General features: G+C 36.8%; 4 protein-coding genes across 7 annotated transcripts; 1 reads left to right on the top strand and 3 right to left on the bottom strand.

Annotated features, from left to right (window-relative positions):
• Positions 1-678: 678 nt before the first annotated feature.
• Positions 679-12,509, top strand: LOC121233984 (putative pentatricopeptide repeat-containing protein At2g02150). Its single transcript, XM_041129777.1, is given in 4 exon segments — positions 679-741; positions 9,089-10,092; positions 11,141-12,150; positions 12,153-12,509. Coding segments are annotated over 3 exon segments (2,115 nt in total). The 5' UTR covers positions 679-741; positions 9,089-9,196; the 3' UTR covers positions 12,362-12,509.
• On the bottom strand, positions 993-4,244 carry LOC121234531 (uridine kinase-like protein 3). The gene is made up of 4 exons (XM_041130495.1): positions 4,020-4,244; positions 3,634-3,717; positions 3,494-3,554; positions 993-1,216 (listed from the first exon to the last, which is right to left on the bottom strand). Exons 1-4 carry the CDS (start codon positions 4,242-4,244, stop codon positions 993-995), a joined length of 594 nt encoding a protein of 197 aa, XP_040986429.1.
• A 46-nt stretch (positions 12,510-12,555) lies between the features above and the next one.
• On the bottom strand, positions 12,556-17,943 carry LOC121233979 (uridine kinase-like protein 1, chloroplastic). 4 transcript variants are annotated; one of them, XM_041129771.1, is made up of 15 exons: positions 17,622-17,939; positions 17,184-17,275; positions 16,138-16,207; positions 15,937-16,055; positions 15,461-15,557; positions 15,127-15,206; positions 14,309-14,503; positions 13,923-14,006; positions 13,783-13,843; positions 13,527-13,587; positions 13,269-13,362; positions 13,089-13,161; positions 12,883-12,965; positions 12,758-12,767; positions 12,556-12,664 (listed from the first exon to the last, which is right to left on the bottom strand). In XM_041129771.1, the coding sequence occupies exons 1-15, from the start codon at positions 17,827-17,829 to the stop codon at positions 12,618-12,620; spliced, it is 1,374 nt and encodes a 457-aa protein (XP_040985705.1). In that variant the 5' UTR covers positions 17,830-17,939; the 3' UTR covers positions 12,556-12,617. The 4 variants fall into 4 exon arrangements, 3 of the variants coding, with proteins under 3 accessions (XP_040985705.1, XP_040985704.1, XP_040985703.1); XM_041129770.1 differs by having other exon boundaries at positions 12,556-12,767; positions 15,991-16,055; positions 17,622-17,943; XM_041129769.1 differs by having other exon boundaries at positions 12,556-12,767; positions 17,622-17,932.
• A 949-nt stretch (positions 17,944-18,892) lies between these two features.
• Positions 18,893-22,489, bottom strand: LOC121233981 (cycloeucalenol cycloisomerase-like). The gene is made up of 8 exons (XM_041129773.1): positions 22,341-22,489; positions 22,078-22,235; positions 21,649-21,732; positions 21,360-21,401; positions 20,434-20,544; positions 20,171-20,362; positions 19,537-19,634; positions 18,893-19,281 (listed from the first exon to the last, which is right to left on the bottom strand). The coding sequence occupies exons 1-8, from the start codon at positions 22,345-22,347 to the stop codon at positions 19,095-19,097; spliced, it is 879 nt and encodes a 292-aa protein (XP_040985707.1). The 5' UTR covers positions 22,348-22,489; the 3' UTR covers positions 18,893-19,094.
• Between the last annotated feature and the right edge of the window lie 1,608 nt (positions 22,490-24,097).

Consider the following 24,097-nt stretch of genomic DNA (forward strand, 5'->3'; position numbering starts at 1 on the left):
GATAATATTCCGTGTAAGACCAGTTATTATTACTAAACCACGTAAAAGATTTCAGTGGGTGTGCATATCTCAAAACATAACAACAGAGTTTATTAGGCAAATCAAATTTTGTGGCAAATTGCTAATCCATGCACTTAAGTGGTCAAGCTAGCTAAATGTTAGAGAACTGCTTGTGATTGTGAATGTAATGAGGAACGATGCTGAATGCTGATGAAGGTTGATGCAAGAAGATGAAGCAAAGTGCACTGTATGTGTTTGATAAAATGACTAGAAGAAATTGTATTGTCACGGGAGTACTTCAAAGGCTCCCAAACTTCCTTACAGAATTCACTACTACAATATTCTCCAAAGATGATCCTCTCCTCTCTCTCTGATTCTCCTTTATTCCCTCATTTTTAACATGTAACTAACTCTTTTTTTTGTTAAACTAACCTTGATAGACTTGCAAATAAAATGATAGATGAATTGAAATTAAACTCAGACTTAAAACGCAACAGGTTCCCATTTTCGTACTTCATTCCCAACTCACCGTTTGCGGTCTTTAAACTCAAACGGTGTGTTTTACACTTATTAAACACTCAAACCTATTACATAAAACACACGCACCCTTAAGCATAAAATAAAACGCACGCACAGTGTCCCAGACTCAACACAAAACGCACGCACACGGCTTCTGTCTTCTGGACCCGCAACGCACCATTTCCCTCCTCTTTTTACGTTGTCGTTTATAGTTCTCACTTAAGGAAAAAGTTGTTTTGCCGCCTTAAGGATACCGCTCTAGGTGACCTTTGGGAATTTTTTTTTTAATTTTTAATTTTTATTTAATGATTAAAGAAGTGATTTTAAATGTATTAATATATTTTTTTATTTTTAAAAAATATTTAAATATATTAAAAATGATGAACAAAAAAAAAATTACAAAACACAGTGAGAATGAGCGGTGCTACTCAGCGGCGGAGCGCTCCTTACTTAAATACAGGAAAACAATTAGTTTAGTCGCCTGGGATAAGCGCCGAGTAAGCAGCTGCTGATGTGGTATTATTATCGAAATGCACCGTTTTGATTTGAATTGTTTCCTTATCCTCATTTTCAGAACAAACTTGTTTCCGTCTGCGATTTTTCTTCCAGCCGACTTCCCTCCCACTCTGCTCCTCACGAGAACTCTTTCTTTGTCCCCTCGAAGCCACATCCCTCCACTCAAAGCCACGACTGGAACCTACCCATAAGTTGAGAGGTCGTAGAATCTGGAAACTAGCGGTTGCCACGACTGAAACGGAGATGGCAGGAGCGGAAGTGGTGGAGGGTGGGAGAAGCCTATGATTGTGGGGAAGAGTACCTTCTGTTCAGGCCAGAAGGACTGGGCGTTCGGGTTCAAGAGACTGAATCGTTGGTTCATGCCGCTATGGTTCCTAGTCAAAGCGGAGGCCAGATATATATGCTTCGTGCGATTGGAAGGTGGCTTTACCGTCTCCAACTTATATCATGAGGCAGAAACTCCAGGTGAATACGATCGATAAGGACGTGAAGCAAGCACAGCAGAGGGCATTACGCATGTGGATCGGACGGTGTGGGATTGCGATTTTGTGGGGGGGGGGGGGGTTGTCTGGGGAGGGACAACAAGGCCTGGTAAGAAAGGTAAGGCTTGTGCAGACTTGTCTTTCGCATTTTCGGGGCAAAAATCGTTGCAACGTTGAACGTTGGAATAAGAGATGCTCATTATAGTCAAGAGAAAAAACTGAGATACTCATAAATGCTGCTCGACAAATCCAAGTATGCTTTGGCGGTGCAACATTTTTCAGACAGAAAAAACTTTCATGATTCAGTCCCAAGTGTGATTCATCTACTCCAAGAGGGAAAACCATGCCGAAGACTAAACGCAGTAGAATATTTTGGAGGAAAATATTCTTCCGACGATGATTTCCAGTATTTTTTTCACTTTCTTTCAACAATCAAAACAAGCTGAAAGTATTTTTCACTTTTTTCGTAGAGCCAATTACAGAACATTTCGGAAGAAAAAGTAGCTTGAAGAAGAAGCCTAGCATATTTCATCTTTTTCGCATTTCTTCTTTTTCATTTTTTTTTAATTAACGTGGCAATTAAAAAATATTATTTTAAGGACCAACTGCGCGCCGTTTGCAAGGGCCGACTGCCCCTAGAAGAATTGTTTCTGCGTTTGGGTTCCAGCCGCCGGATCCATGACACTAAATGTCTTGAACCCATTAATAACAATGCGACTTTACCTGCGCGGTCTCTTCCACGTTGGTCGTAGAGCCTCTCACCGTGTAAGCCCTCTCTCTCTCCGAACACCCTGAACCCCGTTAACCCATTTTTCAATACTATCAATGTTTCGTCCTCGCATGCTTCTTTCCTTGATTGCCTTTGATTTGGTGGACCAGCTTTCCTTCCATAATCAGATACCCTTTTGTCAGCAAATCAAGCCCCAACCGTATTTTTGATGATATTAGTGAAGAATCAATTTGTAGTATTTTTCAAATTATTCAACAAGAGCAGTGGGATGACAATAGGATTATCTGTTTGTTTGACTCGGCGCTGGCGCCCATATGGATGTCTAGGGCTTTGGTGGAATTGAAAGGGGATCCAAGGTTAGCTTTGCGGTTCTTCAAATGGGCAGGAACCCGAATCAGGTTTTGCCACACCACGGAGTCATATTGTATCTTGATCCATATATTGTTTTACGCGAGAATGTTCTTGGATGCCAATAGTATTATTAGAGAGTTAGTTTTGTCGACGTGGGTTTTGCCAGGTTGCCATGTGTTTGACTTATTGTGGTCGACAAGGGGTGTTGTTTGGGTTCGAGGGTTTGGCGTGTTTGATGCTTTGTTTAGTGTTTTGACTGGGCTAGGAATGCTGGAGGAAGCGATCGAGTGTTTTTTGAGGATGGAGAAGTACAGGATTTTGCCAAAACATTGGTCTTGTAATGAACTTTTGCATAGGCTTTCAAAGTCAGGGAAGAGGGAATTGTCGAGGAAGTTTTTTAAAGATATGGTTGGGGCTGGAATTAGTCCTTCGGTTTTCACATATAATATAATGATAGACAATATGTGCAAAGGAGGAGATTTGGAAGCCGCCAGAAGCTTGTTCGAGAAAATGAAACAAACTGGCCTTATGCCCGATGTTTTCACATATACTTCTCTTATTGATGGATCTGAAAAGGCAAGCAAAAGGAAATTGTCGAGGAAGTTTTTTCAAGATATGGTTGGGGCTGGAATTAGTCCTTCGATTTTCACATATAATATAATGATATCCAATATATGCAAAGGAGGAGATTTGGAAGCCGCTAGAAGCTTGTTCGAAAAAACAAGAGTTTAACATAGTAGCACCAAGTATAGATAATACTTGTTGCATTTCATCTCGAGTGTGCACTTCAATGAAATGCAATTTTTTTTGTTTGCCATAATAAACAGATTTGAGTTGTACCATTTTCATTTTTCTTCCACCATTTTCATTTTTCTTCCCTCCCCCCTAAACACACCTGTAGGAGTGATTACTTGCTTCTCTGTGAAAGGCAAGTAACCAAGACCGTGTTCCACCACCTGAAAAATTAAGGGTTCTTAGAATTGCTTAGACACTAAACTAATGGACCTTGGTGTAAACAAATTAGGCACTGCATACCAGACGAATTAGACGGTCCGAGTAAAAAACAAAGTCATGTTTTGCTATTTCCCTGTCACGAATCAGTGTGTGCATGCCTCTTATCTGTAAAATAGATCCCAAAATTACATAAAGTACTGGAGAAATATAAAATGAAGCTCAATTTGAGAAGATTAGGAAACTCAGGTGCACACTATGTAGCTGGATTCTCTATCCCATGTAATATTTGTTGTACTCTTCTCCCATAACATTTCACAGCTCTATGCACCCAATGAAAATCATAATTGCTAGGATTAATACTCGTTACTCACTCATCATTATGCTATCAGAGTAATGTCCAGTCTAACTCACAAAACAATGGAATACCCTATTATTGGATAGAAAGAAGAAGAAAAGATGATGAATACCTGGAATGTAGAAAGAATTACATTCAGATTGGGATATATCTTGCAGAGGTTATGCTGACCAAGATTTGTGCGGATATGCTGCACAATTAAATCGATTGCAACATGATTCTCGCCACCCCGGGGTATGATTACATCCGCATACTTCTTTGATGGAAGAATAAAATTATCAAAAGCCGGCTTGACAAACTTTGAATACTGCAAGTTGATGAAATAGTCGGAGACCATATTTTATAGTGTGAATGATTGAAACTCTTTCACAATCAAAACTCGAGCACAGAAGACTAGATACCCAACAATTATGGAATGCTGAAAATGCAAAAAAACAGAGACCAGAAACAAAATGACACAGGCAAGAAAACATTTACTGGACACAATATCCAACACCAATAATCATGAATACGTGTTGGTGTTTAAACTAAGATAAAACAAAAACATAACAATTTGCAGTCTGATCCCTTTCCCCTTGTTTTAAAGTAACTTAAGCTGTTACTATTGCATGGATGTTTGTATGCTGTATGTGACGCCTCGACTTCCACGTACAGAAACGCGAGAATCATGTCGTCGGGATGATGACAACATAGGTCACACATCCTAACGATAGTGCCAAGTGTGTGTACATGCAATAGTACAATAAACAACGCAGCGGATAATTTAAGTAAGTCAACTAAGTACTAGAATTTTTAATACAAATTTACACAAGTAAAATGTTTAAAAAGAGTTATACAATTATCCCTAGATAAAAATATAATACAAAGCCAAATACATATACGAGTGTTCCCAAATTACTCCACGGGTGGAGCCGAATCCTCAGGCTCACCCTCAGCTTCATCTGCATTGAAATCTGCATTACCATAAAACGGTACCGCAGGTAAGTATAATCCAAACAACCCTCGAGAATAAAAATGCATTATTGCAACCAACATGCATGCATATGATGAAATAAACATTATTCTCAAAACATCATTTTCCCCGGAAATGAATATTTTCGACACAAGCCAAAATCCTGTTTGGCCCAAAACATATCCATAAACACATTTTCCATCATTTTTCCAGAAAATGACTCAAATCAATAATTCATCATTTTCCTAGAAAATGATTCACATAAAATCATTTTATTCAACACACGTCATTTTCTCAGAAAATAGCCCATTAATCCATTTTACCGTATGCACCATGATCTCCCCTTGGGACCATCCGCACATCCTGACTCTCTTCGCCACACCATGGGTAACGACCGTGCGTGTGACTTCGTAACAAGCGATGCTCAGTTCCGGGCCCAGAGCATTCGTGGCTAAGCATTCTCTAGCCCCTACCAGCAAAGGGGCCACGGAGTTGGCACGAGAGCGTTACCATCCTGTCCGATCCCGTTATTGCCCAACGACAACCCAGGGGACGTTACTCATTATATTCCGCTCCCGAGTGACCAGAGGAGATCCACCGAGATAATGCCTCATCTCGGCTTGGGGTCGTGATACACACACACCCAAAAATCATTTCTCACATGAAAATCCAGTTTTCATAAAATAAACATGAACATGAATGCAATTACACGAAAATCCAGTTTTCATTTACAAACATGAACATACGTGCAAATGCAATGAACAAGACATGACACCAATAACCAACAACCAACAATGTCAACACAATCCAATCACATAAATAACTCCATTCTCCAATCCATCCAACCCCTACTCCTCGGACTCAGTCCGGCATAACCAACTAGATCACAGTGAAATGAGTTAGTGCAAAAATATATTTAAATCACAAAAGTTTTTTGAGAAAATACTTACAGCGCTATATAATAATTTTTGAAGGATCACAGAGCTGGAAAAAGTGGCAACATAGCTACAGAATAGTGCAAAATGCACTGTGGCTGTGGGTCTCAAAAAATCAGTTTTGAATGGGGACAAACCAAGACCCGAGATTGATAGAGTAGGCTTAGGGATGTCGGTAAAGCCAATGATGGTGGTGGTTGGCCGTGGGTGGTGGCGTAGAGGGTGGTTGAAGGCTAAAATGCTCAAATCAGAAATGTTGATGAATGTGCTTCACCGGTAGTGGATCGGGGCTGAGGATGGGTGCACTAGGTTGCCATTAGGTCGAGGATGAAGTGGTGAAGAAATGGTGGCCGGAGGTGGCGTGACGGCGGCGTGAGAACACAGGAGGTGGCCGCGGCTTGATGTCGTGCGTGAGGACTCACGGCCGCGCGAAAGGGGCTAGGATTAAGGGGGTGGTCGTCAGCTGGTGGGGAAGGGAAAGAGAGGTGCGGTGTCGGTCAAGGCGGCGCGTAGGGGTGGGCTAGGTGGAGAAGAAGAAGACGAACGGGGGAGGAGTGCTGCGTGCGCAGGAGGAAGCAGGGGAGAAAAAGAAAAAGAGGAAAAAGAAAGAAGAAAAAGAGGAAAGAGAAAAAGAAAAGAGAAAAAAGAAAAATAGAGGGAAAGAAATGAGGTCCAATCCTCACATCTTGGGTCACAAAAATGATCTAATGAAAAAGATTTCAAAACAACAAGTTAAACAAAATAATTTAAACATAGTGATAAAATGAAAATAAAATAATTAAATCTAACAACACAGTAATTTTAAAATCCACAAACAACTAATTTAAATTAAAGAATAATTTAAATAATGAACACTTATTAATAATAAGAAAACACATTAAATTAACAATTAAAAATCTTAAAATAATATAACGTAAATCATCTAAAATTTAAAACAAGAAAGCTCATAATCTTAATAAATGTAATAATTTACTTAGTCAAAATATACGTAAATACGGAGTATCACATTGTATGGCGATGTTAGTGTTAGTGCACTGTAATAATCTATAACTAGGATCTTTTCTCATTTGTATTTTTGCAGAGGGACCTGTAGAAGATAAAACTTTAAAATAAGCACGAGAAGGTGCATCAGGCTCCAATCCTTCTTAAAGGCATATGATCCTCTTTCTGCTTGCAGGGTATGCATCATACATGAGCTCTTGGTTTGCCCAAATGCACTTCTCATCATGTCGTTGACATGGACATGCGTCTATACATGGCCTCGGTTTCAATTATGTTATATCAATGAGTTTAGGAAAAGCAAAGTGATTCTTGCCTGTTCAAGACCACAGTGCACATCTCTGCTGCTCTCAACAGTGTCACGCTTTATTCTTCGGGCGAGCCTTGTATCAGCGTCTACATAAAAATGTAAGACCATAAAGATTGTGATCAGAGGACAACAAAATTATACCAGTTGAAAGTGCTCTGAACAGAAGTTAAAAAGTACAGAGATTAGTAGCATATACAAAGTTATTTACGAACATTAGGCAAGGATAGTGTCCATAAAAAAAAAGGGGATAGTGTCCATACAAAAAAAAAAGGGATAGTGTCCATAAATAGCTAGTGATAGTATTTATATTATGGAATACCAGCAATCTTAGGTTCACAAACCCAAAATTTTAACAAGTTATAACATGCATCAACAAAAATCTTCATATTCATCAAGTTGCGGACACGTTAATCGTGAAAAACCAATATCCCCTCCATGGAAAACAGTAGAGATGATATTACTTCTTACAATTATTCATTTTATATCTTTTAACTCTTTGTGAGAATGAAAGGAGGATAGTGGAGTTATATGTCTGATTTGCGTGAGTGTACGCATGTGGAGGGGAAGAGTAGGGAGACGAAAATAATAGAGTTTATTGTAAGTATTGATTTTCTGAGAAGTTGGGAAAGTTGCTTGTAAGAGGCACAACAAGCAAATTAGTTATAAATTATATGACATGATGGTTGAAGATACCAAGGTATGGTGTTCTTAGCTGTTCCGAGAGTGATTAATTATTTGTAGTTGGAAAGTGACTAAGGTGGGTTTAAAACAGATTGATCAATGAGTAAGCATTATATGAGGTCCAAAGGGAAACAGAGATTTCTGCTAAAAAGGGTTGCTTACTAAATTATGTGTTTGTGTGCATGATATTGTCTTCATTGATGTGTTGTATGAGATCGAGGAAGAGGTCAAGTGTGTGTGTTGGTGTGTCAGACTTCTGAACTGAAAGGGTTGATTGATAACCGAACCTTTATGCATGTTTATATAATAGAAAAATGGTGATCCCTAGGAATGTATACTGTCTTTCTTTGTCAAAACAGGACAGTTTTCATAATTTGCTTGGATTCCTCACTCATGCTTAGTGGTACTTGGGCGTATTCTGTGTATACTCCCTGTGTGTTTTTTGGGCCATGCCATTTTCTATAATAATGTTTTACTTTTACTTATAAAAAAAAAATGAAGGGCATTCAAATTGCAAGCTTATTGTTAGATGCTAGATGGGCTGGCAAGACGCAATTGCTATATTGATACAGAAAATTATCCCGCATGAGACATCAGCGGTAGTTGCAGGGTCATACACAGATGAACTCGAGAATGATTATCAGCAAATCAAGCAAAGTATAGATAAAGACTGTAAATTCTTACTGGAAATTTCTTCTACAGGTATTGCCATCTAGCTTTTTTGTTGATACCAACAACTTAAACTATCTTAAAGATTTTATGATGAGCTGAGGTTGTGAGAATGGAACTTCCATTAAAAAACCTAAGATCGTAAATAGGACCCGACAATGAAAAAATTCATCCATTGGTATTTATTTTACAATAGCCGTTCTTAGATTTATATGATCATATTTTGATTGCTTCTATCTTTTACTTGCAACCTCTTTATAGAATTCACTATTACAATATTCTCCAAAGATGATCCTCTCCTCTCTCTCTCTCTCTCATTCTCCTTTATTCCCTCATTTCTGACATGTAACTAACTCTTACTATTTGTTAAACTAACCTTGATAGACTTGCAAATAAACTGACAGACGAATTGAAATTAACTCAGACTTGAAACGCAACAGATTCCCATTTCGGTATTTCAACCCAACGCACCGTTTGAAGTCTTTAAACTCAAACGGTGCGTTTTACACTTATTAATCGCTCAACCCAACACATAAAACGCACGCACCCCTAAACATAACAAACGCACGCACACGGCTTCCGTCTTCTGGACCCGAAACGCACCATTTCCCTCCTCTTTCTACGTCGTCTCACTTAAACACTTCCAACCTTCCACTTCACACTTCGACTTCTAGAGGACCCGAGCTTCTTCACTTCTCCATGTTAGGTTTTTCTGCTCCGTTTGACTTCCAGCCGCCGGATCCATGACACTAAACGTCCTGAACCCATTAACAACAATGCGACTTTGCCTTCCCTTCCACGTTGGTCGTAGAGCCTCTCACCGTGTAAGCCCTCTTTCTCCGAACATCCTGAACCCCATTAACCCATTTTTCAATACTATCAATGTTTCTTCATCGCATGCTTCTTTCCTTGATTGCCCTTTGATTTGGTCGACCAGCTTTCTTTTCATAATCAGATACCCTTTTCACCACAAATCAGGCCCCAACCGTATTTTGGATGATATTAGTAAAGAACCAATTGGTAATATTTTTCAAATTGTTCAACAAGAGCAATGGGATGACAATAGGATTATCTGTTTGTTTGACTCGGCGCTCGCGCCCATATGGATGTCTAGGGCTTTGGTGGAATTGAAAGGGGATCCAAGGTTAGCTTTGCGGTTCTTCAAATGGGCGGGAACCCGAATCGGGTTTTGCCACACCACGGAGTCATATTGTATCTTGATCCATATATTGTTTTACGCGAGAATGTTCTTGGACGCCAATAGTATTATTAGAGAGTTAGTTTTGTTGACGTGGGTTTTGCCAGGTTGCCATGTGTTTGACGTATTGTGGTCGACAAGGGGTGTTGTTTGGGTTCGAGGGTTTGGTGTGTTTGATGCTTTGTTTAGTGTTTTGACTGGGCTAGGAATGCTAGAGGAAGCGATCGAGTGTTTTTTGAGGATGGAGAAGTACAGGGTTTTGCCAAAACCTCGGTCTTGTAATGAACTTTTGCATAGGCTTTCAAAGTCAGGGAAGAGGGAATTGTCGAGGAAGTTTTTTAAAGATATGGTTGGGGCTGGAATTAGTCCTTCGGTTTTCACATATAATATAATGATAGACAATATGTGCAAAGGAGGAGACTTGGAAGCCGCCAGAAGCTTGTTCGAGAAAATGAAACAAACTGGCCTTATGCCCGATGTTTTCACATATACTTCTCTTATTGATGGATCTGAAAAGGCAGGCAAGAGGGAATTGTCGAGGAAGTTTTTTAAAGATATGGTTGGGGCTGGAATTAGTCCTCCGGTTTTCATATATAATATGATGATATCCAATATGTGCAAAGGAGGAGATTTGGAAGCCGCTAGAAGCTTGTTCGAAAAAATGAAACAAACTGGCCTTATGCCCGATGTTTTCACATATAATTCTCTTATTGATGGATATGAAAAGGCAGGGAAGAGGGAATTGTCGAGGAAGTTTTTTAAAGATATGGTTGGAGCTGGAATAAGTCCTTCGGTTTTCACATATAATATAATGATATCCAATATGTGCAAAGGAGGAGATATGGAAGTCGCTAGAAGCTTGTTCGAAAAAAATGAAACAAACTAGCCGTATGCCCGATGTTGTCACATATAATTCTCTTTATGATGGATATGAAAAGGCAGGCAAGAGGGAATTGTCGAGGAAGTTTTTTAAAGATATGGTTGGGACTGGAATTAGTCCTTTGGTTTTCACATATAATACAATGATAGACAATTTGTGCAAAGGAGGAGATTTGGAAGCCGCTAGAATCTTGTTCGAAAAAATGAAACAAACTGGCCTTATGCCCAATGTTGTCACATACAATTCTCTTATTGATGGATATGAAAAGGCAGGCAAGAGGGAATTGTCGAGGAAGTTTTTTAAAGATATGGTTGGGACTGGAATTAGTCCTCCAGTTTTCACATATAATATAATGATATCCAATATGTGCAAAGGAGGAGAGTTGGAAGCCGCTAGAAGCTTGTTCGAAGAAATGAAACAAACTGGCCTTATGCCCGATGTTTTCACATATAATTCTCTTATTGATGGATATGAAAAGGCAGGCAAGAGGGAATTGTCGAGGAAGTTTTTTTTAGATATGGTTGGGGCTGGAATTAGTCCTTCGGTTTTCACTTATAATATAATGATATACAGTATGTGCAAAGGAGGAGATTTGGGAACCGCTAGAAGATTGTTCGAAAAAATGAAACAAACTGGCCTTATGCCCGATGTTGTCACATATAATTCTCTTATTGATGGATATGGAAGGTTTGGATTCTTGGATGAATCGGTTAGTATATTTGAAGAAATGAAGGATGCAGGTTTCAAACCTGATGTAATAACATATAATGCTTTAATTAATTCTTTCTGTAAATTTGAAAGAATGCCTCAAGCTTTTGAGTTTCTCCATGAGATGAAGATCAAGGGGGTGGTACTGGATGTTGTAACTTATAGCACATTAATTCATGCATTTTGTAAGGAAGGGATGATGGAAGAGGCAATTAAATTTTTTGTTTACATGAGACGTGTTGGTCTTCTGCCCGATGAATTTACTTACAATTCTCTGATTGATGCAAGTTGTAAACTAGGCAATCTAAATGATGCTTTGGAGCTGGCTAATGAGATGATGCAGGCAGGAGTTGACTTGGACATTGTCACCTACACAGCTCTAGTGGATGGTCTATGTAAAGGTGGGAGGATAAAGGCAGCAGAAGAAATCTTTCAGGCAATGCTGAAAGCTGGAGTAATTCCTGACGGTTTTATATGCACAACCCTTATGGATGCTTATTTCAAGGCAGGAAAAACTGCAGAGGCTCTCAATCTGCTGCAGGAGTTACAGGACTTGAATATTGAGGTCAGCGTTGTTACTTATTGTGCACTAATTGATGGTTTGTGCAAAGTGGGATTGGTTGAAGAGGCAATCAAGTATTTTAATAGCATGAACGACATTGGTATGCAACCTGATGTTGCAGTTTATACAGCGTTAATTGATGGTCTTTGTAAAAATAATAGTATTGAAACAGCCAAGAAGCTGTTTGATGAAATGCTGGACAAGGGTGTGATTCCCGATAGAAGTTCTTACACAGCTTTAATTGATGGGAACTTAAAGCATGGTAATCTTCAGGAAGCTTTGAATTTGCAAGACATAATGATTGATTTGGGTATGGAGTTTGATCTGCCGGCATAAACTTCCTTGATTTGGGCTTTTCTTGGTGTGGCAAGGTGCAACGAGCAAAAGAGGTGTTTGATGAGATGATTCAGAGGGGTCTCCATCCTGATGAGATTCTGTGTTTATGTCTATTGAGGATGTATTATGAGCTGGGAAAAGTGGATGAAGCCATTGAATTGCAAAATGAGATGGTCAAAAAGCGTCTAATCACTTGCAGTGCAGTTCCTACCTTACAAACTTGAGAGAAATATATTTCCAGCCTTAGTTCGACGGAGCTGTGTTCAGTGTTTGGATCAGAAACACAACACAGTTTACCTTTCCTAAATGGGAATATGAGAACCGAAGGTATACATAATTCCTCACTTGTTTCTTACTGGATAGAATGATGTTGCCAAGTGATATATATATATATATATATATATGTATTTTTTTTTATAAGAACTTATTGGTATTCTGTTAAAAGTCCTTTGTTGTCTCATCATGCAAAGAAGAAGCTAGCTAAACGTCATCAGTACCAAAGTAGCGGTCACCAAAGTCTCCCATCCCTGGTACCACATGGAATTCATCATTCAGTGCCACGTCAATCTCTGAAGTCACGATTTTTAGTGATGGAAACTGTTTGTATACTCGATGTATACCCTCAGGAGCCTGAATTCATTAACCCAAAAAAAAAAAAAAAATTACTCACAGATATGAGGTTGAGGAAAAGTTAGAAGTACCAAAAATAATAAATCTGGACTTATTGAGGAAGCAGCTAACTCACAGATATGAGGTTGAGAAAAATAATTTGAGACTCTGGGACTCCCTTTCGTACAAGAAGTCCAATTGCTTGGATGGCAGAATTACCTGCAATATTTAAACAAGGCTCTGTCTCTTTTTGCATCCACATAACTATAATTATATATATATATATATATATATAATTATATGTTTATTATGATAATGATATGATTCAAGTTGAATGGTCACCAGTAGCAAGAACTGGATCCAAAAGGAGCACATGCCGTTGTGAAATATCTTTTGGAAGCTTCTCATATATTAGCTGCATGGAAAAGGAAGGAGTGTTTGTTTGATATATGAAGGGAACTCCTTTTCACGTTTCAGAATTAGAACTCAATAAATACACATTTCAAGTTGTGTTAATAGCACCTGTTTCCCATTGTCACCTGAGCGGTGGATGAGGATTTTTCCAATTTTAACTCCTTTACAGCATGCACGTAGTGCGTTCTCCATGCTCTCTCCACTGAAAATACAAACAGCTTAGAAAATCAGTTTTACAATTGCTAGATTATTAAATAGTTTGATTAAAAAAAGGACATAAATTCCTCCATCAAACGAAGAGAGGTTCTTCTCTGATCCAAAACCAATGAACCCCAACAACAAAACAGCACTTGATTCTGTGCTCACCTTCGAATAATGGATACACCACATAATTTCTTGCAGAAATTAACTCCAGTGTACACTGATCCTGGAATAGAATGACAAGATATTCTAAGTGATTTATAGCTGAGTTTAACATAGCAGCACCAAGTATAGATAATACTTGTTGCATTTCATCTCGAGTGTGCACTTCAATGAAATGCAATTTTTTTTGTTTGCCATAATAAACAGATTTGAGTTGTACCATTTTCATTTTTCTTCCCTCCCCCCTAAACACACACACCTGTAGGAGTGATTACTTGCTTCTCTGTGAAAGGCAAGTAACCAAGACCGTGTTCCACCACCTGAAAAATTAAGGGTTCTTAGAATTGCTTAGACACTAAACTAATGGTCCTTGGGGTAAACAAATTAGGCACTGCATACCAGACGAATTAGACGATCCGAGTAAAAAACAAAGTCATGTTTTGATATTTCCCTGTCACGAATCAGTGTGTGCATGCCTCTTATCTGTAAAATAGATCCCAAAATTACATAAAGTACTGGAGAAATATAAAATGAAGCTCAATTTGAGAAGATTAGGAAACTCAGGTGCACACTATGTAGCTGGATTCTCTATCCCATGTAATATTTGTTCTACTCTTCTCTCATAACATTTCACAGCTCTATGCACCCAATGAAAATCATAATTGCTGGGATTAATACTCGTTACTCACTCATCGTTATGCTATCAGAGTAATGTCCAGTCTAACTCACAAAACAATGCAATACCCTATTATTGGATAGAAAGAAGAAGAAAAGATGATGAATACCTGGAATGTAGAAAGAATTACATTCAGATTGGGATATATCTTGCAGAGGTTATGCTGACCAAGCTTTGTGTGGATATGCTGCACAATTAAATCGATTGCAACATGATTCTCGCCACCCCGGGGTATGATGACATCTGCATACTTCTTTGATGGAAGAATAAAATTATCAAAAGCCGGCTTGACAAACTTTGAATACTGCAAGTTGATGAAATAGTCGGAGACCATATTTTATAGTGTGAATGATTGAAACTCGTTCACAATCAAAACTCGAGCACAGAATACTAGATACCCAAGAATTATGGAATGCTGAAAATGCAAGAAAACATAGACCAGAAACAAAATGATACAGGCAAGAAAACAGTTACTGGACACGTTATCCAACACCAATAATCATGAATACGTGTTGGTGTTTAAACTAAGATAAAACAAAAACATGACAATTTGCAGTCTGATCCCTTTTCCCTTGTTTTAGAGTAACTTAAGTTGTTACTATTGCATGGATGTCTGTATGTTGTATGGCAATGTTAGTGTTACTGCGTTGTAATAATCTATAACTAGGATCTTTTCTCATTTGTATTTTTGCAGAGGGACCTGTAGAAGATAAAATTTTAAAATAAGCATGAGAAGATGTATCGGGCTCCAATCCTTACAAAGGCATATGATCCTCTTTATGCTTGCAGGGTATGCACCATACATGAGCTCTTGGTTTGCCCAAATGCACTTCTCACTCTGTCGTTGACATGGACGCACGTCTATACATGGCCTCGGTTTCAATTATGTTATATCAATGAGTTTAGAAAAAGCAAAGGGATTCTTGCCTGTTCAAGAACAGAGTGTACGTCTCTGCTCCTCTCAACAGTGTCACGCTTTATTCTTCGGGCGAGCCTTGTATCAGCGTCTAAATAAAAATGTAAGACCATAAAGATGGTGATCAGATGACAAAAAAATTATACCAGTTGAAAGTGCTCTGAACAGAAGCTAAAAAGTACAGAGATTAGTGGCAGATGCAAAGTTATTTACGGACATTAGGCAAGGATAACGTCCAAAAAAAAAAAAAAGGGATACTGTCCATAAATAGCTAGTGATAGTATTTATATTATGGAATATCAGCAATCTTAGGTTCACAAACCCAAAATTTTAACTAGTTATAACCTGCATCGACAAAAATCTTCATATTCATCAAGTTGCGGACACGTTGATCATGAAAAACCAATATCCCCTCCAATATGATTACATCAGATGCGTTGACCTGCCAAAGTACGAACAAACAAAACAAAATGAAAATTTTCGTTCAGTAAACCTTCTAATTGAGACAATTAGGCAACAGTACAGACATTAAAATGATATATGTTTTCGACTAATGATACAATAATATATTATATTTACATATTTTCATGTTCTTAACCCTGCTTTAGAAAGGAAAAGAAGAGAAAAATACGGCAGGTACACTCAGAATTCACATTAGGGGTCAGACCATTAAATTACAGGTCCCAACTTCATATTTTTCTATCTGCATTAACTTGTTAAAAGAGACATTGGCTCAAACATTGCACAAACTTTACCAAGAGCACAAGCCCGACATCAACTTGCACCCCAATACTAGGTTTATTTTAAAACATAAAATATACCTGTCTAAAACTGTCAGAGCACTTTTGATGGTCCTTAAAATTGTATATTGGTACATGAACAGGCTGACCAGATTTAAGCTTGCCAATGCACTCTAAGAGTTGTTCTGTGTCAAATGCATCTACGGAGAAAACATAACCAGATTACTAGACATTCACAAGATATTCAAAACCTAGAGTGCTATTAGTCCATAGTAGGCTTACCTGGGTGATCAAAATTGTACTCGTGGACATGTTTCAATTCGTCATCTGTTAGACCACGGTAGAATGAGTCCTACGAAAATTATTAAAAAAAATTGTTAAGAAACTAAAGAATCTTACTCAGTTGAAATAGTAACAAAAATAGTATCATCCATGAGGGAAAAAACGATGGAATCAATGATAGGCAACAAAGCACAAGTAGGATACTACTCCAATAGATTAGAAACTCAGGGACGATAAGAACTACATAGAATAGAGCAAGACTAAGTTTTTACTGCCGTTATTATATTTTATTGTGATTTTTAATTTTTGGACCACTCCATAGGTGGAAATGGAATAATAAGAGGTTGAATTATATTACCTTTTTTTTTTTAATAACTAAGCAATCTCCAATATGGTATTCTCTTAATTTTTTAGATTCTGTATTGGAGTTTCGTTTTCGATAGTCTCAAAAAATAGCGAAAGACATGACAAGTGACGTGAGTCCTGTCGCACACCTGTATAGAACCTGCAAGATAGTCCAACAAATAAAAAGAAGGCTGCACAAGCAATTGACTCAAAGAGGCACAAAATAATGCGGTCAATCTTCATCCTCTTCTTCTTGCTATTGGGAATCATTGATAGAGCAAAAGGAGAGAGAAATCCCATTGTAACGAGCTCTACAATATATTTCTTACAATTCATGGTAGATTTGCTTTCAACAGGCTGTTCGCAGACATAAGCAAAATAGTGCCTGCTCACGTAAAAATATCATCTCCTTTATTTTCCACTATTGATCACAATCAACCAATTTCCGTTTATAGCCCTCCTATCTCCGAGCCATCAGGCCATTGTTGATCGTCGTATCCAAAAAATGAATCAACAATTAGCATATTCTGTTTCTTAAATTCTATCGGAGTTTCTCAGAAACGGTTAATATAAAATATCCCTCCAGGGTTGGAGCAGTACAAATACAAGCTTTGCAAAGCTCATCGAGGTATGTGTATATACGTCTATTTTATAAGAATCTTATAATAAACAGATTGATGATCAGAAAAATGGAATTATACCTGATTGACAAGCACAACCCTATGGTCATGGAGTTGTTGAATTATCATGTCACACACCGTCGTCTTGCCCGATGCCGTACCTCCCGATACCCCTGAAATTTTCAGAAATTTACAAAAAATTAATTAACGTAGGAACGTTTCCCGTCACGTAGCATTAACCACTCACAATGCAGACAAAGTACTGTTGATCTTCATATTTCAATATCCGTAAGAATATGATCAAGTTCACAGTCTGTTTGGATCCCGAGAAAACTGAAATTGAAAATGCAATCTAAGCTGTCAATCAGAGCATTCCTTTTTTCTTTATTACCCTTTTAACACTAAAAGCAAAAAACCGGAGAGTGGTTTTTTGGCGATCTCAGAGTTCTGGTCCCAAGAACAGAATAATATGAATATGCAACATACAATACATATACCGTATAGTATTATATACATTACCGATGACGAAGGGCTGTTTGGGAGGTGCGCTAAGATCACCGGGGCTTGCAGGGAAGGAGGACAAAACACGTTGAGAAGACGAGGAAGCTGGAGATGACGCGGGGGAGATAAGAAGGCCGTCGTGACGTAAACCGGAGAAGTGGATACCGGAGGCAGCTTCAATCGGATACTCCATTGCTGCAGAAGGCGTTGTTGTTTCTTCAGCCATTTTATATATGATCACTTCCCTTATTTTGTTTGTGGGGGGATCTTTTGATATTATAATTTGATTCCAAAACGTTGGTAATATTTATAACAAGTAATTAGAATCAGAATAGAGAAAGATGGTGAATCGCGTAAGCTGCAAGCGAATCTCTACCAATGGAGGGGTTTTTCATGTGCAAACAAAAGCTTCTAACGCTCAAAATTCTGTTTTCAGTACGGCCCCATGTTGGATTCGATTACCGTTCGTCTCATTTGAAAGATTATTCTAAATGAGCTTTCGCACACCATAATTATTTTTAATTTTATTCTCTCTAAATTAGTTGAATTTTTCTACTCATCATCCATACATCGCATATTTAATAAGGAAAAAAATAAAAAATAAAAAATTATGTGTGATGTACAGCATAGAAATAATGAGTATAATTTTTCATTCTAATTTACGTCTTCACATATTTATTTATTTATTTTCTCAAACATATATATTATCTATATTTTAGTTAGAATAATTCTACCTTAAAGTCTTTACATCACAAATTATTCTCGTAACATAATTTAATTTAAAAGATAAGTAAGGATTAGTTTGGATTTAGAGATGATTTTAAATAAAAGTTATAAAAAATATTGTTAAAATATTATTTTTTAATATTATTATTATTTTGAGATTTAAAAAAGTTGAATTAAAATTTAAAAAAATTATAATGATGAGATGAGACGAGACGAGACACTTTCTGAATGCAAACAGAGCATAAATATTACTCTTTTAACCAACCGTGTGAATGATGGCTTCTATATTAATTTGTAAATATAATTTTTCTTAAGATGTCGAATAAAACAACTACGAGTGTGTTTGCATCTTTAATTAAGGAAAAAAATATTATTCATATCTTTTTCTTATAATCGCTTTATCCTCTTCAAACATGAAGAAATTTTCATTATTTTATGCATCACAAATCAAAAGAATAAATAATTATTTATTATTTTCATCACAAATATTAAAACACATTATAACTGCGAGAACAATATTCTCAAAGTGAGAAATTATCTAATGAAAGAACTGGAGAACGTGCAAACGCAACACGAAGTTTATCAAGTGCAATAGTTTACATGATTGTTTTCTGCTAGCTCGTATAATACCTTCGAATGTACAGAGGAGGAGAAATACAATGGTCTAACCAGGTACAACACGCATTACAGCATCAACAAGAAGAAATTACAGGGGATGGTTATCTCAGTGGCCACGGCTGGGAAGTTAAAGGGGTCCTTGTTTTGTCAAGTTTCATTGGCATGTGCTGGAAACCATGGCAATCCTGGTTGAAGGCACTGTTTTGAATCTGGAATAATAGGTCCTAGAAAGATGCGCCACAAATCAAGTATTATAGTAACCAGCATTGCAGCACCGAGAGCATCGACAGCCACTCTGGGTAATTCCCATGAATCACCCGGTTTCTCATCAATTCTGCACATATATTAATGAATTGCCTTCAGGAAAACCAATATAATGTTGCACATATATTAACGATTGTAAGTTATATTCTACACTACGGTATTCTTTTAACTACAGACAAATACAGGAAAATTTGCAGAGCATGCACAGTCATGGTTAAAGCAAGGAAATGCCTAATTCTTTCAATCTAATCAGCAAGTGAAATTGTACAAGTACTAAAGAAGGAGAGCTCAAACAATTGAAAATGACTAGTGGTCGAATTCCTACCTCAGAAACATGGGGAAGCTTACAATGAAGTAGATGGCATAAAACAAGGACCCAACTTTGTACATAGATGCCCGATCCACAAATTCATAATAAGGGAACTGCACATATTCAACATAAAACATCATTGCCAACACATTTTAGAGGATGCTTGAGGAATGAGATGAGATGAAAAATATGTGAATAATAGTGAAATAGTTTGAGTTATGTGTTTTATGGGGTTTTAGAAAAGGAGAGAGAAAAGGTTTAATAAAAATATTGAAGTTAAAATATTGTTAGAATATTATTTTTGTTTTGGGATTTGAAATAGTTGAATTGTTTGTGTTTTGTTTGGAAGTTTGGAAAAGTTGTAATGATTAGGTAATGAATTAGATGAAAAAATTGAAAATTTGAAATTAAAAAGTGTATGTTTGAGTGGTGTTTGGATATTGAGATGGGATGAGATGAAACCATCTCAACATCCAAACAACCCCTTAGACTTGCATGATGGTAATGAAAAGACTAACAAGAAAAGGTTGTGAAGATCAAGTTTGATGGTGAAGAATCAACAAGCTCTATACCAAGAAGCCTTGGTAATACTGCACCATTCTAATTCAGCTAGCCTTAAATCCACTCACAGGCCACAGTCATAACATACATTGGAAATGGCTAGAGTCTCAAGGTATGCTATGAAATACGCAAGAATCAGAATCCATGCAGCCTCAGTAACCCAACGAACTTTCTCCGGCAAGTCAGCAACAGAATGCCGTAGTCGGCGAAGTGTTATGTTTGATGTAACATGATAAAATAGAAAGCAAACATGTGTGAGAAGGAAAGTTGTGTGTGGTACCTGCAAAGAAACAAAATAAGTGATTAAGCACAGGAACATGTAATCTAACTACAGAGGACTTTTTGGCTTACATTGTTCATTTTCCACGATGGAAATGTATAAGAAGCTCCCAAAACTGTGAAGAAATAGTGGGTCCAAAAGTAATTCCCAACATAGCTAAAGATTATAATCCAGAGACTGGCCTGCCATAACAATAAGTTTAAGGCCAATAATAAATATGATACAAGAAAAGATATAACTTGTTGAGAGGCATATCACCAACCCGATCAGATTGACTGATAATAATAAGCAGATGAGAGACAAGCACTATTCAAATGCCAAAGTAATCTTGTATAAACCAGGCCATGGCGTTTATGTATTGAGTCAATCCAGCTTCTAGTCGTATCAACATATCTATGGAGCAATGTCCTTTTTCATAGTATGCTCTACATCTTACCAAAAAGCTTAGAAGTATCATTAACCGACAAAAACAGATATCAGTCTATCACTGAATTGCTGCATCATAACATCTCACTGAATTCATGCTGAAGATATTTAATTGACAAAGGCCCCAGAAAGCCAAATGAAAGTGAAACCATTTAAAGAAGAATTCCCTTGATAATCACATCAAAACTTGAAACCCCTACCTTTAGACATTCTGTTCAAATTATTCTATCAACTACCAGCTACCATAGACATGAGAGACATGAGAAGGAACAGCTGAAACTTTTATCATGGAGTAATACAATTCTTATCATCAAAGTCATAGCCAATTAGTAGGAATGCATGCTAAGCATAGATTTAGCATTTATATATTCATATCTCAGATGCAATACGAGGTTACAAATATGCAAAAAGACGGTGCAACAGCTAGCTCCATCTCAACTATACACAATATCTTGTATATATAAAAACAAGTCACACATTGTCCAGAAGATGCATGCCCCAGATACAACTTTAACTGTTCCATAAATTCATCATTATCATGGTAAGTATCACCCAAGAAATAAGTACTTGCCTTGACCCAATAACGATCCTTCCAAGACATATGGCTATCAGCCTGCATAAGAATTCCCAATAAAAGGAAAATGAGCACAAAAACAATCTATAGGGACTAAGGTTTACCTCCATTAGCATTTGAACCACCAAATTATGTTTTTAAGCAATCAGTCAATTCCCCCCCCCCCCAAAGAAAAGCTTTTTGGCATCAGAGTGCGTAGTTGAATAGCGATTAATTATACAGAGTTATGAAATGCTCAGGTGGCAGTTAGCAAGATGAAAAGTTGAGGAAAAAATCAAGAATGTACCTTTCCAACAAATAGCATTGGTATCAAGAACGAAGGAACTGCTGAAATCAATCCCAGAACTAGATACTCCAATTCCGTAAAGCTCTGTCAAGTATGAAAATGATACTTTTTATAGAAAGTTTGACAGATTATCTCAGAGGGAAAGAGAGAGACTGGAAACGGACAACAGTTTAAGATTTGATTAGCAATCCATTACTTCTATTTTTAATCATATGCAAAATGCAAGTGAGCATAACATGTCCATATGCGTATAAAATTGAACAACATAAATGAATGAAATTATTCAGCTACATTTGAAGTCAACGAGTCATAAAAACAGCTATATAGCAGCTGGCATAGACCTAAAAAGGACCAAATTCGCTTTTTTTCATTTTACTTAGTTTCGCACCAACCAAACAGAAAGGAACGACTAAAAGGTCCAAGATGAACCTCGTAGAGCTTGTAGGGGACGACGATGCCCAAGCAGAGAGTGAGCCAGAAGGGAGTGTAGCAGAGGAAGAAGAGCTCGCCCCATCGCTTGCTCGGGTCAGGAGCGAGCCACAAGCTGGAGCAATGGGAAGCAGCCGCTTCCGATTCCGATTTTGCACCTGCACCAATTGCCAAATGTCGGTACTTATGAGGCTGGGATTAGCATAAACCCTGGACAGTAAGTTAAGAGAGAGCTAAGAAATTGAAGATGATGGGGAAATTACCGCCCATTTTGGGTATTGGGATCTCAGATTGAGAGAAAAGTGTGGACTTCTTGACGACGTCGACGATGGAGTCTCAGAATGCGCCATTCGTGGCATTATAAAGCTGCGAACTAGTAGGGCACTGTACAAACTGACACAGAGTAGATCTATGTAGGCGAAAGTAGGCTCCTTTTACGAATCATTTTACCCAATTGACATTGGTCGTCGCGCACACGTAGGCTGAGCTTCGTCACGTAAATTAATTTGTATGAATAATAATATTCACACAACATATTTTATAACATATATTATAAAATAAAGATATTTTGATAAAATGATCTTAGTTTTACAAGTTAATTTATAAAAATAACCTTCCTTTTAACATATTATTGTGTAAAATGTTATGAAAAATTATGTGTTTATTATTTTTCAAATTGTATAACTTTTTAAAATAAGTAATGATATAAACACAATATATTTTTACAATATATTTCATAACAATGTTATAAGATAATATTATTTTTATAAATTGTTTTACAAAAATACAGTAATTTAAAATATAATTGTGTAAAGTATTGTAAAAAATATATCCGCTAGGAGCTACGGTTAGATATATTAATTTTTTTTTCTTACATGTATTTTTTAACACTTTTACATATTTTAAAAAAGTAAAAAAATCACAGCAGTAAATCCAAGTGGTAAGAATGAATGGTAAGAGTAGCATTTTTCTTATAAATATTATTTATTATCTTATAGAATAATGATATTTTTATATTTTATTTATAACTGTTTTATTATTTAGTTATTTTTTTTACTATTTAAATTTAGATTAAGAATTTCAGAACTTGACCTTCTTGTAAAATTTAGAATAAAATAAATTCAATCAACCAGCATAAAGGTCAATTTTTATAAAATTGAGTTTATTTTTAATTAAACTACATGATTATGTTGGTTAATTGAATTTATTTTCTTTTAAATTATATAAAATGTATTGTTTTAAGATTTTTAATCCAAATTCAAAAAGTATAATAATAATAATAATAATAACAACTGAGTAGTAAAATAATAGTAAATGATACGTAAGTATATAATTAACTCATACAGTAAGATCGATGCACGGCCTGGCTTTAAGGATAACTATTTTAAAACCTTTTTTTTTCCTTTTCTTTTTTTATATTATTATAATGAATAGGGTTAATTGTAAATCACTATAAGGGTTTTCAACGTGTTTATAATTTCATATCACAGTTTTTCATTTTTTTTAAGTTAATATATGAAATTAAAAAAAAAAACTTTGAGTTAAGTATTTTCGCCGACCTCCTCTTATCTTACTTGAATATTGATATCACATGTCAGTCAATCAAAAACAAATACGTACTCTCTCGTTAATTTTTTAACGGAAGTATTTAATTGTGAGTTTTTTAAAACTTTAAATATTAATTTTACAAAAATTAAAAATTGAGGTCTTAAATTACAAAAACAAAAGAATACATATACTAATTTTACAATTAAAGCTGAAGTACTTTGAAATTATAGCGTCATTACCAATACTTCATCATTTCGGAGTATCCGATGCTTACGTGGGAGTCTGTGTCGGATGTGCTAACATGATCAACTCCATGTTGTCATTGGATTCTTGACAGTTCACTGTTGGTTTGCATGTAGCACACGTGTACAAGAGCCAACTGGCCATAGTCTTCAGTACTTCGCGAGTGCTGAGATTGGCGAGATATGCAAACTGTGGATAATTCATCTACTACCTTTGTCACTTTCACAAA

This window comes from Juglans microcarpa x Juglans regia, chromosome 6D, assembly GCF_004785595.1.
Source record: "Juglans microcarpa x Juglans regia isolate MS1-56 chromosome 6D, Jm3101_v1.0, whole genome shotgun sequence".
Taxonomy (NCBI): Eukaryota; Viridiplantae; Streptophyta; class Magnoliopsida; order Fagales; family Juglandaceae; genus Juglans; species Juglans microcarpa x Juglans regia.